At 52.3% G+C, this 15,479-nt stretch overlaps 5 protein-coding genes across 5 annotated transcripts; 1 reads left to right on the plus strand and 4 right to left on the minus strand.

The window, feature by feature from the left end:
• Positions 1 to 176: 176 nt before the first annotated feature.
• On the plus strand, positions 177 to 3,045 carry HMPREF1120_09092 (NAD+ synthase (glutamine-hydrolyzing); the record flags this gene model as incomplete). The annotated part of the gene is made up of 10 exons (XM_009163369.1): positions 177 to 320; positions 364 to 403; positions 461 to 620; positions 695 to 932; positions 1,028 to 1,204; positions 1,330 to 2,157; positions 2,221 to 2,321; positions 2,382 to 2,418; positions 2,497 to 2,797; positions 2,915 to 3,045. The coding sequence occupies 10 exons, from the start codon at positions 177 to 179 to the stop codon at positions 3,043 to 3,045; spliced, it is 2,157 nt and encodes a 718-aa protein (XP_009161617.1).
• HMPREF1120_09093 (uncharacterized protein) lies at positions 1,729 to 4,815 on the minus strand. The gene is made up of 3 exons (XM_009163370.1): positions 4,144 to 4,815; positions 1,918 to 3,843; positions 1,729 to 1,838 (listed from the first exon to the last, which is right to left on the minus strand). Exons 1-2 carry the CDS (start codon positions 4,207 to 4,209, stop codon positions 3,412 to 3,414), a joined length of 498 nt encoding a protein of 165 aa, XP_009161618.1. The 5' UTR covers positions 4,210 to 4,815; the 3' UTR covers positions 1,729 to 1,838; positions 1,918 to 3,411.
• A 183-nt stretch (positions 4,816 to 4,998) lies between these two features.
• Positions 4,999 to 7,799, minus strand: HMPREF1120_09094 (uncharacterized protein). Its single transcript, XM_009163371.1, has 2 exons — positions 6,359 to 7,799; positions 4,999 to 6,302 (listed from the first exon to the last, which is right to left on the minus strand). The coding sequence occupies exons 1-2, from the start codon at positions 7,284 to 7,286 to the stop codon at positions 5,374 to 5,376; spliced, it is 1,857 nt and encodes a 618-aa protein (XP_009161619.1). The 5' UTR covers positions 7,287 to 7,799; the 3' UTR covers positions 4,999 to 5,373.
• Positions 7,800 to 8,761: 962 nt separating this feature from the next.
• Positions 8,762 to 10,879, minus strand: HMPREF1120_09095 (uncharacterized protein). The gene is made up of 2 exons (XM_009163372.1): positions 9,494 to 10,879; positions 8,762 to 9,372 (listed from the first exon to the last, which is right to left on the minus strand). The coding sequence occupies exons 1-2, from the start codon at positions 10,494 to 10,496 to the stop codon at positions 9,095 to 9,097; spliced, it is 1,281 nt and encodes a 426-aa protein (XP_009161620.1). The 5' UTR covers positions 10,497 to 10,879; the 3' UTR covers positions 8,762 to 9,094.
• Positions 10,880 to 11,111: 232 nt separating this feature from the next.
• Positions 11,112 to 15,114, minus strand: HMPREF1120_09096 (transcription initiation factor TFIIB). Its single transcript, XM_009163373.1, has one exon. It carries the CDS (start codon positions 14,668 to 14,670, stop codon positions 11,737 to 11,739), a length of 2,934 nt encoding a protein of 977 aa, XP_009161621.1. The 5' UTR covers positions 14,671 to 15,114; the 3' UTR covers positions 11,112 to 11,736.
• Between the last annotated feature and the right edge of the window lie 365 nt (positions 15,115 to 15,479).

The raw sequence follows: 15,479 nt of genomic DNA on the forward strand, positions 1-15,479 counted from the left end.
TAGCTTAGCACCTAACTTGAAGGGAGCCGCGATTAGTCATCCGGCAGCAAACAACGATCTACATTGTAATCCGTCACCTCTCCGCGCTGATGTATATCCCCCGACCAGTTGTTACTTGGTGCTTTGGCCTTTTCTGAACTGAGAATCGAGTTGTTTGCAATATAATCTCCGGCACGATGCTTTTCGTCACCGTTGCGGCAGCCACGCTGCCAAGTGTGCCGTTGGACTTTGCCGGAAACCGTGACAGAATCCTCGAGTCCATCCGAATTGCAAAGCAAAAGGGAGCAACTCTGCGCACGGGACCCGAGGCAGGTTTTCTTGTATGCGTTATGATCCAGGGCAAGCTGCTGATCATGTGGACAGCTTGAAATCCCCGGCTATGGCTGCCTGGATCACCATCTCGGTATGGATATTCAGTCTTGTTTGGAACGGCTCTAACGATTTTGCTCTGGCATAACAGAAGGGGACACTTTCCTTCACAGCTGGGAAGTTCTGGCCGAAATCATCTCGGACCCCGTGTGCAAGGACATGCTGGTTGACTTGGGCATGGGTGTTCGCCATCGCAATGTCCGATATAACTGTCGTGTGCTCTGCACTTATAAGCGTGTTCTTTTTATCCGGTAAGTGCTGACAACCAGCGGGGATCCTTGGTTAGTCCATACGACCATGTTGACTGGTGGCGGTGGCGCGGCAGGCCGAAAATGGCATTGGCAAATGATGGACTATACCGTGAAGCCCGGCATTTCACCGCTTGGCCCAAGAAGATGCAGGTCGAGACGTACTATCTAGAAGCCATCATTGAGAAGGTGACTGGACAGCATACGGTGCCGATTGGAGATGCCATTTTGTCGACTTTGGATACTGCCGTCGGCTGTGAGACTTGTGAGGAGCTCTTTACACCTTCGAATCCTTCGACGTATATGGGGTTGAATGTAAGTGCATACCTGACTTTCTGGGGAGTACTGCGGCTGCAGGGTGTGGTAGCCCTCAGTGTGGCGATGCTGATTCGGATTCGACATGTATCTAGGGCTGTGAAATCATCCTCAACAGTTCCGCGTCCCATGCAGAACTTCGAAAACTTCGGACCCGGCTGGACCTGATCTCAAACTCGACTCGGAAGCTGGGTGGTATCTATGTCTATGCGAATGCCACGGGGGTGGACGGCGAGGCGCGAATGATGTACGATGGCTCTTCAATGATTTTGGTATGTCTTTGAAGATACATGTCTACCTGTCAATGCTGTTGAGGTCTTGGATCCGGGTTTCATATCCTCTGTGGTTGCCAGGATGGGATGGCCTCAATATGTCAACCACATGCTGACTTTAATAGATCAACGGCAAGGTTCTGGAGCAGGGGTCGCAATTTTCTTTGGCCCCTGTTGAAGTCATTGTGGCAACGATTGATATTGAAGAAGTGCGCAGCTTTCGATGCAGCATCTCGAGGAATGTGCAAGGCGCCGCACAGCCGGAATATCCTCGGGTTGAATTCTACTTTCGACTATGCCGCCCCGTGGACGAGGTGATACTCTCGGATACGCTGAAGATATCTCGCGAGAAGGAGCTACGGATTCTCGATCCTATGTCTGAGATTTGGATGAGCACTTCGGTATATCTCTGGCAATATCTTACTCGGACAAACTCTGCCGGGTTCTTCTTGAGTCTTTCGGGCGGTCTGGACAGCTCCACCGTTGCACTATTCGTCCATGGGATGGCCAGACTTGTGCTTCGCTCCATTGAGCTAGGCGAGGAAAACACACTGGCCGACCTTCGACGTGTCACTGGTCTCCCAGACCTTGTGCCTAAGTCACCAGAGGAGATCGTCAATCTTCTACTCACAACCTGCTACCAGGGGACAGTCAACTCATCTGACGAAACGAGATCCCGAGCGAAGCGATTGGCAGAAAGGCTGGGCGCCTACCATTTGGACATCTCCATCGACGAGGCCGTCGAAGCTCATCAGTCGATCATCAGAAATGCTTTGCAGTTCACGCCCAGGTATTCGGTCGAAGGCGGTACGCCCGCTGAGAACCTTGCGTTGCAGAACGTGCAGGCCCGGAATCGGATGGTTGTCCAATATTCGCTTGCGCAGTTGGCTACGACGGCAAGAAAGCTTCCTAGGGCCGGCTCTGCTCTGCTTGTTCTGACAAGTGGTAACGTGGTAAGTGTCGACCGCATACGTCCTCCTAAGGTTTTGGTCCATACTGATAGTGCCCTGTTTCAGGACGAAAATCTTCGCGGATATTATACCAAATATGACGCCTCGTCAGGAGACCTGGCGCCTTTGGGCAGTATTTCCAAGAACGATGCTAAGCGGTTTCAGAGGTTTGTCGGACCGGACAATTCTTCCGAGTGTGAAAAAGAACTGACTTAACGAACAACTAGATGGGCACGAGAGACTTGGGACCTTCCGATCATGACGGTACGTGAACTCAAACCAGCGGCTGAACAAGATCGACGGCACAGACGGTACAGCCAGATGCTAATTGACCGTGCCTAGGAATTCATCGAAGCAACCCCTACCGCCGAACTCCTTCCGCTCTCCGCCGGTGTGCAAGACGACGAATCTCCAACCGAGATGGGCATGTCGTACGAAGAACTCTCGGTGTTTGGAATCCTGCGCCGAGTCGAAAAGCTTGGCCCCTGGTCGTCGTACGTCCGTCTGCTGTATCAATGGCAAGACCGGCCCGGCATGACGCCGCGCAAGATTGCAGAGAAGGTCATGCACTTTTTCCGCTTTTACTCGATCAACAGACACAAGGCCACTATTATCACGCCCTCGATTCACTTGTCTGCTTATAGTAAGTTTGCTTTGCGTTGACCTCGACTTTGTTTGCCTTTCCAGTTTTCATAGAGAGGACAGGAAGCTGGTGCTGGTGCAGTGGCTGACGGTTACTAATGTGTGTGTTGTGTTGCAGATCCCGATGATAACAGACATGACCTGCGGCCGTTCTTGTATGTCGTCAATTGGCCGTATCAGTTTGACAAGATTATAACACATGTCGAGTTTCTCGAGGCGAAACAACAACAACTGGAAGAGAAGAAATGAGCAATACACCTTACTGCGTGCGCCAACTTGAACAGTGCTAGTATCTCAGGCTGTAGAAAAGAGAGGATAGGGTGCTAGAATCCCAAGATATTCAGGATGCACCGCACCGTGGATTAGGTGTTTGTTGTGGAATAAATAGTTCAGACAGGACTCGCCCATCGCATGGCTGGGAATGGAAGATAAAACGACATCTCGTGCCGTGTCTGGAAGCAGTGTATACGGTACTTCGTACCTACTTGTGAAAGGCCATTGGGTCGGGCTTTTGGGCCGGATCGAGGAAGGATAGAAACCGTGTTAAATTATATGGATCATGGTATCATCATGATCATCGTCGTCAACGATCGAAAGTCCGCAGTCTCTTGTATTTTAGTCTTCATCTTCGTCTCGTTCGTATCTCACTTGGCTCCCACGTCCACCGCTCGAGCTTGCCGTTGCTGGTTTCCTGTGCCGGAACTCGATATCTCTCAAATCGTCGTTCGCTGCGTCGACACTTTCACCATGAACGACAACCGCCTCCTCCTCACCACCACCATCTCCACCTCCTCTTCTTCCTTCTCCCCTCGTATTCCCCTGTCCTCCTCCGGCTCCAATTATATCCGCGAAACTCAAACCCCTTTTACTCCTTCTTCGGTTGTGGCCGTCTCTGTCTCTCAAACTCGGAGCGCGAGGTCTGTGTTCTCCGCGGGCCCGACCGCCCCAGATAGGAACCTCATGCCACACGATCCGGCCGAGGTAATAAACAAGGTCATAGAGAATGGCCAGGATCCATGGGGAGATGTTGATGATTGCCAGGAGGAGCTGGAAAGGAGACCGCCAACAATGTAAGCACTCTGTTCACCGATGTTTTGTGTTCTGTATTATACTAATGCGCACGCGACCATCCATGACTTTTGACAAGTGGGGAGGTGAAAGAAGACAGTAGACAGCCAACAATACGAGCGCCAGCAGAGCAGCCAACACATGTCAGTTTGTGCTGTGAACATGAACACCGTGTATGACATACTGTAGCATGGCAATGGCGATGGCATGCCGGAAAAATAGAACCGCAACAACTTCAACAGCTCAGGCTTGGTGTGTGGGTAAAATACAAGTACTTACAAATCCGCGAATGATCCAAGTTTCATACGTTGTCAAATGCGACGGGAGGATCGAGTACCACGCCATCACGGCATGCGTGGTAAGGTCGGTCTCTCTCTCTCTCTCTATATCCTGATTGTTGATCTTGGTCTTGGTCCTAGCCCAGAGACGCCGGGTATAAGCCACAACCACCTTCCGGGAAATATGGTCGGTCTGCTTCTTTCTTCTATCGTGTCGCAGGAGGATTGGGTTCCGGATTCGTAAGGGCCAGCCCTTCAAGCGGCTTTGGCTTCGGAAGAGTCGGCTATAGTATAGGAATATAGACCCAGCCGGTCTACTGTCCGTCCATCTGCACGCACAGGATTTCGGGTTCGATCAATCGTGGTATTCAAGGGTGACCGCGGCGAGCATCTCGAACAGGGTGCAGATATCGACTCGGTCGTGGGCGGCAGGGATGTGGAATAGTGAATAAATGATGTGTTGCGCGTGCCAAAGTCCAAGTCCTTAAGCGGCAGCAAGGGATCTCATCGTCAAACCGATTAGAGCAGCGAGGGTCGTCGAGGCATACCAAATCCACGAGTCTATAGACGTGGTCACGCAGTGTAGAAGACCGACATGGTTCCCTGATTCCAGTCAACGCCCTGTACTAGTAGTAGATCTCATGCGACCTGAATCTTGCAGCGTGCAGTGCAGGACTACGTCTGTAAAGAACCGCAGGCCGTATATTCTGGGCCAATGCAGGGCTGACATCATCTCCATAACCCTAACCCTGGAAATCAAGTTGTGCCCAGGAACCATACACCACCACCTCGAATTTCCTGTACTGTATCACCAGCATCTTTCTTCTACTACTAGTACTTCATCCAAACGTGTCAATCGTTCTAAATCATTTCATTGATCGGTCATCTACAACCTCAAGTCCTACATGAACTCGTGGCATATCATCGAACCCCACAACACATCCTGGGAGCCGCGCTTCTCCCACGGGCCAGTAGAAAAAGTACACACATCACACCCATTGCAGATCACTGGTACTCTCCATTGTATTTTCTTTCTGAATGCCACATTTTTTCTTTTCCTGTATCAGAAAGAATTCCAAATCGATCACGTGCGGAAAAAAAAGAAAACAGAAAATTCCATCTGTGCCAACACCAGCTGTGTTGGTCCAACAAACTTACAAGGCCTAACCCGAAGGTTAACAGCCTGTCAACGAACATGACTAAATACATCCCTTCATGTCGTCGTTTCTCGTCAAGTCATGATTCTGCGCCTCTTCGCAGGCGTTGAGGCTTCAGGAGTCGAAGGAAGGGGATGATTAGGGGCCCGCATCCGCTGCACAGGAGTCACACCTTTGTAATGTGAAGATGTATATGGAGACGCATGCGGTTTGCGTTTGCGTCGAGGTGTTGGCGTTGCAAACGGCGAACTGACGAGTTCCATTTCCCGGAATGACGGGGTGTTGTTGAGGGCGGCGAACGTAGGGTCGGCATTGCGTCGGAACGCCGTCACATTGTTGTTGTTGAGATAGGCAAACTCATTGTTCACGTTGCCCAGGCCCGAAAGTTCGCGGCTGGGTGGCATGAAGAAAGGCGAGGTGGGGCCTTCACTATCGTCAGTGTCCTCATCGAATTTGATCACATCCGTGAGGTTGATAACAGCTTCGCCTGTATCGTCAACCGGACGGAAATTCTCCTCCAGCTCATCAGGATCAATTGCAAAATCTCCAAACAGAAATGTGCTCGAAGGATAGAACGCCTCCAATGGACCAATGGCCTGGCCAAGATTGGCAGGATCGCTGATGGCCGAGTTGAGACTGGTGAGCATAATATCTGCGCTCGGCAGGCGGATGAGATCGACAGATTCCGGGTCACCCGCGTCGCTCTCTTCAATGAGCTCGGCAAAGCCTGCTTCAGGACTGGACGCCTGGGACGTTCCGTAACGACGAGCGAACTCTTCCCCGAGTAGATGAGGGTTTGTCATGAGGATGAACTTGCCCGAGGGATCTAGAATACCAGAGGTCTTGGTCCCCTCGTCAATGAAGATGCCACGAGGCGGGCCTCGGCGGTGAGGAGATTTCTTCGACGGTGGGCTGACCGACGGTGACGGCTCCCTTTGGGCCGGTCGGGCAGTCGGAGTGGTTTCGAGGGCTCCTTCAGGCAAACAATCATCGGTAAGATCAGCTGCTACGTGTTAGTGACCGGTAATAGATAAATCAAAATCAAATAGTACAACATACAATCGTCAAGATCATCGACCAGCCCTGTAGAACGTCGTTCAGCCAGAGAATTGGCCAACGCAGCCTCCTGAAGCGCCGAAGGAAGCAACCCACGGGTCATGGTTGGCGACTCTGACATACGCAAGAACACAGAGCGGTCATTGTCCATGGCAAAATGAACACGTCTTTCAGTTGCAGCGTCAACCCCGCTGTCACTACCCTGCGAAGACGGGAAGCGGTAAATGCTGCCGCCGCTGGCATCACTGTCATCGCCGAAACCATAGGCAGAAAGCCCGTCAATCTGGTTAAGCAATAAGTCCGCGTCGGTATTTTCTTCTTCCGACAACATGGCGAGGATTTCTTGTTCCTCAATGCGACGGACATCCAACTCATCTTCCGAATCGCTAATATCGTCAACTGCTTGATAAACTTCATCATTGTCATCGTCAGACTCGGCAAAGATATGAGTCTCAAAACGTTTCCTGTTCTCTTCCGGAGAGACATTCGGGTCATCACCCTCCTCCTGATACAGAGCTCCGAAATCACCAAACATGCTGTCCGTACTACCAGCTATCGAGAACCCACTCCTGGACATGGATCGAATACTGCGCCCCGTCCCGTTCAAGGATCGAGAACGAGACGGGGCGGGGACTGCTGGCAGGTCGTCGTCCTCATCATCTGAGTCTTCGTCGCTATCCTCTCCTGAAGCATCGTCTGCTGTATCCGATTCCAAGGAGGAAAGCTCCGAGGACGAGGTACTGTCGGCTCTTCTACGTTTCGCAGCAGCGGCTCTGTTGTTGATTGGCCGTTGTTGACGATATGTCTTTTTGTTCTTGCCGTTGGGCAATTGATATGTATCATTGGGGTGTTCTTTGGTTTTGGAGAATTTCGGGGCAGACCCTAACATGGGTTGTCGCCCCCGAGAGTTGCGTGTGTAGAGTCGGGACATTGTGGTTGCAATACAAGATTATATTGGAAGAGTCGATTGAGTGGTGGACGTAGGATGTGTCGTATGAAAAGAGTGATTTGGGAGGAGGGGCGGATAATCAGCCTAGAGGGGGGAAAGTCGTCCACAGCACCTCCAGTCGCCGAGGACGGACAGGTGCTTGCTTGGTTTGTATACAGGAGCAATTCCGAGGTCAGTAATGAGGAGCTCCTATGCGGTAGAGCCTCGAAAGAGTAGATATCGAATCGAGGATTTGCTTGGGCTGCAGAGAGAAGCACGAGAGACCCCCCGAGGAGGGGGTCTCCCGAGCCGTCTAGAATGCAGCGAAGGCCATGAGCAAACACAATCCTCGAACGATAATAAGTGTGCGTGTATACTGGAACTTCGGTAGGCTGGTGCAATTGGACTGCGGTTGGTTTGGTGGTGTGGTTTGTTGTAGAGGAGGAAGAGAAAAGAGGGAGAAGAGGAGGGTAGAAAAAGGCCGTGATACAAATCAATTCTGACTGCGGCTGCGGCGCTGCAGCACTGGCACCGCATGTTCTGCGAGGCGGGACCCAGCAATCGTCAGTCTATTCTGCAGGCGACTAGTACCGCTAGCATTATTACTACTGGTACTACGGTTAGCGAGTGGTCTGCCTCCAATGACGGGCTCCCCACCACAAAGGACTACCCGTATAGTGCTACTGGAAGTCGACGGCTGTCCACTACTGCTGTACGACTGTACACCGCCATTCTCCTCCACGATTCCCCGTCGGTGTGGAATAGTACATGGATGGTCAAACAGGAAGATGCCAGGCACCAGGTTAGTACTTGATGCTATACGATTGACTCCTCGAGAAAGTTCGTAGCCAATCCATTCCCCGTACCACGCAATGTGACTCTTCAAAACCATGAAGCCTGGCATTTCAGTCTCTATCAATTATATTATTGCGCTGGCCATTGACTCATTTCTCGGCGTCGCCGTCACAACCGTCAGGAAGGAACTGCAGTCCGCCGTCAGACACTGGCTTTTTTGCATGCCAGTGAGCATTGAGGTTCCAGTTATGATGCCAATCATGATGCTGATGCCGCTGCTAGTCCGAGTCTTTGCGAGGGAAAAAAAATTCCTTGAGGCGGAACCCCTCACGTGCTTTCCGGCTGGTCCGCCAATCAGAGGGCGGCTACAGGCAGCTGAGGCAATCTCAAACACTTCAAACCGCTGCACTGACTCTGACACTTGCGCTGCATGCGCCCCTCGCGCATCTCGACTCGGATCTTTTTTTCTCTGCCGCTCCAGTCCCATGCTGTGCGGGTGCTGCCACACTTGAAGTGACTTGCCTAGCCACCTGCTGCTAAATCCATAGCGTCAATAATCGACGCTGTTGCTACGTCAAGCGTCGATACTAGCAGTGGCCTGCTCAGTCACTGCACCTCTCTCGGCTATCTGCCTACCAGGCACCGGGTGCGGTACCTCGAGGCTGGTTGCAACAACACGCAATGGGAATTATAATGCACCAGAAGGGACCGCGACTCTGTTGACGCACGAATACCATCTGCTCTCGTCATCAAACTTGAAACTCAAGCCTGCTACAGTACGGTAGGCAAGTAAAGGCGAAGCTGCGCTGCTCCTGTGAGAACAATAATACAGTTGTACATTGATACTGGCATCAGGACTCCGGACGCAGAAGAAAGAACCCCACACTCCGGCGCTCGTTCCTCGTGGCTCGCTTTCAGGTTCCCACCAAAAGGCCGTCGGTTTGCATCACTCATCACTCGTTAAAAGAATACTGATTTCGCAGCTAGAAGATCCGATCGAGATCGACTCCTGTCGCTCAGGGCACGGTCGTTGGAGGAACAGTGTCTGGGTCCACCGGCTTCTCCGCTGCTGCGGCCTCCCTCTTGAGAGCCTCAGCCTCTTCCATGCCCGCCTTGACCTCATCCATCGACGCACCCTTTGATGCCGTAGTTGTGGGCACGCTATCAGGATGTTGATGGTGGACTTTGTATTCCGTTTCGAGCTTGCCCACTTCCTCTTCGGTGAGCTGACGCTCCTTCTCGAGTCTCACTTCTCTGCCACGCTTGTGACAGTACCAAAACACAAACAGCAGAACTGGACAGAAAAAGAATCAGTCATAGGTTCGTAATGGTGAGTCAATAAAATATCAGTCATAGGTTGGCCAAAGGGTGAGTGAGTCACTGGGAGTATGCAGAAAGAAACTACCGCAACTCACCGAAAAGAGCGAGCGACCATAAAACGTTTGCTCCCATAAAAGCCGGGAAACGGGCTCGCAAGAAGTTGATAATCGACCTCAACATGCCCGTGATGGCTGCTGGCTTCGCCGCCAATTCCTTCAACGAGGGCGTCTTCATTCCCGCCATCTTGGACGCAGCAGCTGCTGCCTTGCCAGCTCTGTCCATGTTGACACCACTCTTTTGGGCTCGCTCGGCCGCGGCAGCCATGATTTCAGGAGCGAAGCCCTTGGTCATGCTCTCTGGCAACTTCTCAATCAGTTTCTGAAGAAAGCCAGGCAAAGAGTTGAACGTCTTTTGGAGTTGTCGGTCGCCATTGGTCAAGAGAGATTCGAGGTCGTCGTATGCAGTGGGCACGCCGCGAACCAGGTCTTTGAAAACCAGATTAAACTTCTGCAGAAGCTCTTGGGTCTCGTCGCTGATGGAGAAGACTCGGTTGTTGACAGCTGCAAGATTGAGTCGTTCAAGCACGATCGTCATGTCTTCTTCTTCCCGCTTGATTTCTCGGGCTAACTCGTCGTCGTTGCTGTCTTCAAGTTCTGCTTTTCTTAACTTCTGCGCTATGTCGTCCAACCCAGCAGCCGTGGCTTCGCGGCCCTGCTGCTTCGCATCTCGACTGTCGCGTCTCAGCCAGCTCCAAGTGGGTCGTGATCTGCCAGACTTGGCCCCTGTCTCTGTTTTTTCTGGGTTCACGTTGTTGCCTTGGTCATTGGGCATCCGATCAGGCTCGGCCAGAAAGGCTTCGTCTGGTGGTGTTGATGGTAGTGGAATGTTCTGAGCGCCATCCATGAGTGCCACTTGGGCATCCTTGGCTTGTGTCGGTGCATCGAGGTAAGTCCGCGCCGGGAGGGGCGGAGGGTTCTCCTGAGATACGATGCGATCGAGGAATTGTTCATCTTCTTCCGACAGCACGGGAGTCTCCGACTTGCGTGAGGTGGCTATATGCGCCTTTGCCTTGATGTAGTTGATATATTCCATCGCCATGGCGAGGGAGCCTTAGGCTGATGACCGCCGTGTAAGTGGACTGGATCTGAGGGGTAGGGGCCTCTGAGGTGGCTCAAGGCGTAAGATCAAGTCTGTGCTACAAATTGGATCGGCAATGAGAACAGAATAGGTATTCCGGTAACTGATCTATAGGTGGACCGTGCAGGTGCTATGGATCCCATCCACTGCAAGTCACTAGGAATTGGTCAACCGAGAACTTCACGAACGCGAGAGAGGAATAATAAATAAGACGGTTCAAGTACTAGTAGGAGCAGAAAAATTGGTGTCCTTCAAGGTTTGGGCGGTCAAGTCTCATGCGCCTTGGAGGATAAGATCTTGGTTGGCAAACTGCCAGTCCAAGCCCATGATGTTGGGCATTGCAGTTGTGGCGGCTGTGGAGGGGGTAAACAGTGACGTAGTACCTAGATATGCTACCGGTTACGGTGCAGCACAAGTACCTACAACGTTGTAGGTAGTATCGTCCAATTTTACAGCGACACATTCAGCCTGATCGGCACTTCAGTCAACGTCAGGCTGAGACTCGGAGCCGAGACAACATCAGCACCAGGTACTCTTCAAACCATCATGTCAAGGGTTGCTCAGGTGAACTTTCGATTCGCTGTCAAATGAAACCCCGTTCGTTCGAACTATATGCTACGACAAGTACCTACCCTAGTACTGGAGTGGTCTTGGTCCGAAGCCATTACGCTCCACAAGAACATTCAAGGGACGTTCAAGTTTCAAACTTGGAAATCACTGCATTGCAATTCAGTCCAATTCAATTGCCATTACTACAGTCGTAGTACCAACTTGAACGACATGTCCATTTCGCCAACGCTAAAAGTTTGCAGTCGCAGTAATCCCTTTCCTTCCGTTTAGTCCCCTGCAATAATAATCATGACAAGAAGCAAAAAGAAAAATGCTGGGTATCGCATGGCACTGTATCCTGTCCCCAATCTCCTGAAGATCCGATCTAAACGTTCCCAATGCTGCCCCGTTTGGTCCCATTTCCGTTCTAGCCTCAATGCGTGATGTGACGTAAATCCCTAGATACCTTAGGCCTGCAGGAGTCTGGTAAGTTTGCAAGAAGTGTGGATTTGTAGTATGCTGTGTGTCGCGGTATGTGTATGTATGAGAGGGCGAGTACCGGGACGGTATGTGAGCCGTACAGTAATAGAGCGTCTAGGAGTGTGTGATGGCGTAAGTGTGTGATTGTTTGTGAGTGTGAGCGTCAAGACGTTCACCATCCACGGCTAGCATATCGGCCTTCGAAAGCAGCATCGACATCTCCATCTTCATCTTCATCGTCGTCATCGTCGTCGTCGTCATCGTAGTCTTCTTCTTCTTCCCCGGCAAACCCGCGCAGACGAGAGTAGTCGATATCGTCATCGTCTTCTTCGACGACTTCTTCTTGGCCCGCTGCAGCGGTTGCGCCAGGCAAGGGACCAATGATTTCTTCCTCGCCAGTTTCAATTTCGTTGGTCGATGGTGGGCTTCTAATGGCGGGATGAGACGTTGACGACGTTGCAATAACTGGTGGCGCGACAGGCGGTATGGATGCAGACGTAGAAGCTGTTGCCGTTTCTGTTGCTGTACCCGACGAAGAGATGGTAGGAATACCCTGCGACTGAGTCTGCGTGGGCCGAGGAGTTGGCAGTTGTTGCTGTGGTTGTAACTGTTCAGACGACTCCGATCTCTTCAGATGCTCTTGTGCTTGTTGCATCGGCTCCTCCACCAAAGCCATACTCGGACTTCTACTTCTAGACACGGATCTTTCAGGAGCCGGAGTTGAACTCGCAGCAGCCGCATCCTTGCGTTTCTTCTCCGGCGCGACAGAAGAGAGCCGACTCCGAGACCGCCCATCACGCCCCTTTTTGCCACGGAAGATGCCCTTGGCCATTTCATTACTGTCGTCAAAGTTGGATGCCACCGTGCTGGCAACACTGCCTTCTCGCGCTCCCTGGTCCATGCTCACCACGCTCTGACTGCGGCTGCGGCTGCCCTCGGACGGACTATCACCACCATTGCCCAGGCCGTAAATCGAGTCCAGAACATCATAGTTCACCCGCCTGGAGTACACCCCGCGAGTCTTGAACATTTTGCGTACCGACTCCGCCGCACTTCGTTCACCGTCCGCTCCAGCGGCCTCAGCCCCGGCGTCTCCACCTTCGCCGCCGGCTTCGTCGCGCTCCTTCAGGTAGCTGACATCTCCTCTACGGCCTGGTCGTTTTGTACCGTCCTTCCTCCTGCCCCTGGCTTGGGCTTGTCTCAATGCTTCCTTTTCCGGGTCCAATCCCTGCGCGCGCATTTCGGCCTCTTTAAGCTCACGTCTGATGCGCTTCGCGTGGTCCTGTCGTAACCAATCCGCATTCATGCTGACCCAGACACGCTCCTTGATGCGAGACTCCTCGTCGGTCAGTAAACAGGTCGAGACATCTTCGTCCGAATCAAACTCATCCGGCCGGATGGTGGGCGATAGCGAGACATGACCCATGTTGCCGTCTCTGGTGTTGACGGCTGGTCCAGGAGTTTTGTCCTTGCCAGAAGGAATGAGGGGAATAATATCGGCGATAGAGTCGTCTTCCGACGGTATTGGCTGTGCAGCGGTAGAAGATGTACTTGGGCGTTCTTGTTGTGTGGTGGACACTGTAGTCGACTCAGGTACTGGCAGGGTTGGGTCGAGCTCCGCGTTTTCTCGAAGTGCTTCAATGACTTCACTTTCAATTTCGTTTTCAATCGCAAGTTCTGCATCAGATGCGGGAGGTGCTTTCCAACGTTGTCGCCTCTGTCCCGTCGTCTGGTCGTCCTGAGGTTCTCCGCTTTCCTCTGAGTTGTTAGTGCCGGTCTGCTCTCGTCTAACCGGGAGCTCAGGGATTTTGTAACCATCTGCATCGATCCGTACACGTTTGGCTGGAAATTGACCTGCTGGCTCAGGCGTCGCGCCATCTCCTTCAATCTCTGCGGCAGTCTCCCCCAAAGGTCGCTTCCTTGGCCTACCTCTTTTCTTCTTTTGCTGGGGGGTTTGTCCTCGCGTAAACGAAGGTGGATCTGCTGGCGTCAAAGAGTCAAGAATCTGATTATCTCGAAATTGTTTAATTGACAGTTTACTGCTGGCCGTGTCTTGAAACTCTGCTAGACGCTTGTTGATGGTGATTTCGGTAACTTTGGCAGTCAGAACCACTTCTCTGGTGGTACGGCGATAATTGTTCATTCGAGCTGCTAGAATAACTGCTGCGCCGCATACTCCGGAGGGCCGTCGACCCGTCGACATCCAGTCTCGCTTCATGCGTTGGACAATCCTGATTGCGTCCATCTTGATTTTGTCACGGTGCTCTCGGTCGAACTCGAGCTCGTCAACAAACCTATTGACCAAAACCTCGGGACCCATGGCCAATAGATCAGCGCTCACGTCGGCCTGAACGCTTCCGTCAGGCTGAAGGTATAATCTGCGGACCAGGTCGGAGTACATCTTCCCCAAAGCGAAGACGTCTATGTTCAGCTTTTCTGCGAAATCAATCAACATCAGACTATACATTGGCCGGCGCTCGTTTCGGATCTGTTCGTGTTTGCGTCGACAGGCCAGGTAAAGACAGACCACGGCGACGCTATCGATGGTTCTGCCTTGTACAAAGGAATTTCCCCAAGCCAGCTTGAAAATCTGCATCCCTGCTTCGACCTCGGCCAGTCGGACACCGAGCAGAGATTGATACGACAGCATCACGGTCCGCGCGTGCGCTTCTGATCGATCACGGTTGACGGTGGGTTCGCGACCAGCATTGCCCAACGCGCCTCCAGCGGCGTAGGTCCGTTGATGAGTTTGAGACTCTCCGACATGGACACCCAAGGCGGTGATACGACCAGAGTCTGTCTCACCAAAGCCTTGTTCGGAGACGAGGCCGGATTCTTCCTGGGCCACAGCACCGCAGGTCTCACAAATCAGGCCGCCTGAACCGCTATCAACAATTTTCGGGTCGGGACAATTCGGATTGGTACACCTATGCGTCTTTGGACCGACCTTCCTGGGCATGACCGGCGTCGAAGCACGCATAAATGTCGGCGTGGTCCCTCGTAGTGATGGTGGCGCCGGGCTGCCCAGCCCTTCGATGCGGCCACGAAAGGCGGGTTTTCGGTGTTGGCCAGCACGAGGCTTTGGTGGAGGCGCCTTGGGAGGCATGATGGAGGCTGATTAAAGGCGATAGACCAAGTTCTTAATATACCTTATGCGAGTGAATTTGACTAAGCAGGTGGTTTCGAGTGCATATTCCACCACGTGATTCAGCTTTTTTCGCTGTAAGAAATGGTGAAGCGAGCGAGGTGACGGTTGTGGCTATGAGCCAGCCGGCGAACAGGCTAGGGATTGCCCCGTAGTAAGCGTGCGCCTGTTCATACAAGTGTTGCTTGCAATGCTTCGAGCGAAGTATTCGAGACTTCCCAAAGGAGCAGACGATACAAGTGATGATTGGAGGAGGCGATGATGGAGAGGAAGATGGTGTTGAGAGACGTGGGTGTGAGGCTCTGAAATGAGTCTCGAAAAAGCGCGGCAGAATTTGCACTTTTGGGGCTGCGGACACGGACGCGGGAGGTTGGAGCGCAGGACGCAGTTGGATGGGCGCCAGACTTGAGCTTGCACTTCAAGCACACCTTGACTCACTGCCACTTGCCACCTAGCTTGCAACTGAAATTGGCCTTGGCGCCAAGTCTCACCCTCATCAAAAGCTGCCCTTCAACTTGTACCAAAAAAGCTGCTGTCGACATAAATCCCTCGAAATAAGCAATTAAATATATATCAAGTAGCTCATAATCGCTTTCTATCTGTGACAAAAGCACCTTCGAACAACATGTTCTCCAGGTCGAACCCTCCTCTGCAGGGTAGTCAAAATCACGTGACAGGCTGGTTGCCGACTGATCGGGACTAGTGCCATTTGTATATCTGGCCCAATCACCGGCAGGACAAGATTACTGCAGCCTTGCGATGCGAGCCTC

This window comes from Exophiala dermatitidis, assembly GCF_000230625.1.
Source record: "Exophiala dermatitidis NIH/UT8656 unplaced genomic scaffold supercont1.8, whole genome shotgun sequence".
Taxonomy (NCBI): domain Eukaryota; kingdom Fungi; phylum Ascomycota; class Eurotiomycetes; order Chaetothyriales; family Herpotrichiellaceae; genus Exophiala; species Exophiala dermatitidis.

What these genes read in the sequence shown, in the direction of transcription:
- HMPREF1120_09093 (XM_009163370.1), bottom strand. Translation starts at nt 4,209, where the DNA reads ATGGCGTGGTACTCGATCCTCCCGTCGCATTTGACAACGTATGAAACT. An exon ending in CTTGGATCATTCGCGGATTT is followed by an intron (nt 3,844 to 4,143) that starts GTAAGTACTTGT and finishes TCTCCTTTCCAG; the next exon opens with CTCCTCCTGGCAATCATCAA.
- HMPREF1120_09094 (XM_009163371.1), bottom strand. Translation starts at nt 7,286, where the DNA reads ATGTCCCGACTCTACACACGCAACTCTCGGGGGCGACAACCCATGTTA. An exon ending in GGTCGATGATCTTGACGATT is followed by an intron (nt 6,303 to 6,358) that starts GTATGTTGTACT and finishes AACACGTAGCAG; the next exon opens with CTGATCTTACCGATGATTGT.
- HMPREF1120_09095 (XM_009163372.1), bottom strand. Translation starts at nt 10,496, where the DNA reads ATGGCGATGGAATATATCAACTACATCAAGGCAAAGGCGCATATAGCC. An exon ending in ATGGTCGCTCGCTCTTTTCG is followed by an intron (nt 9,373 to 9,493) that starts GTGAGTTGCGGT and finishes TTTTCTGTCCAG; the next exon opens with TTCTGCTGTTTGTGTTTTGG.
- HMPREF1120_09096 (XM_009163373.1), bottom strand. Translation starts at nt 14,670, where the DNA reads ATGCCTCCCAAGGCGCCTCCACCAAAGCCTCGTGCTGGCCAACACCGA.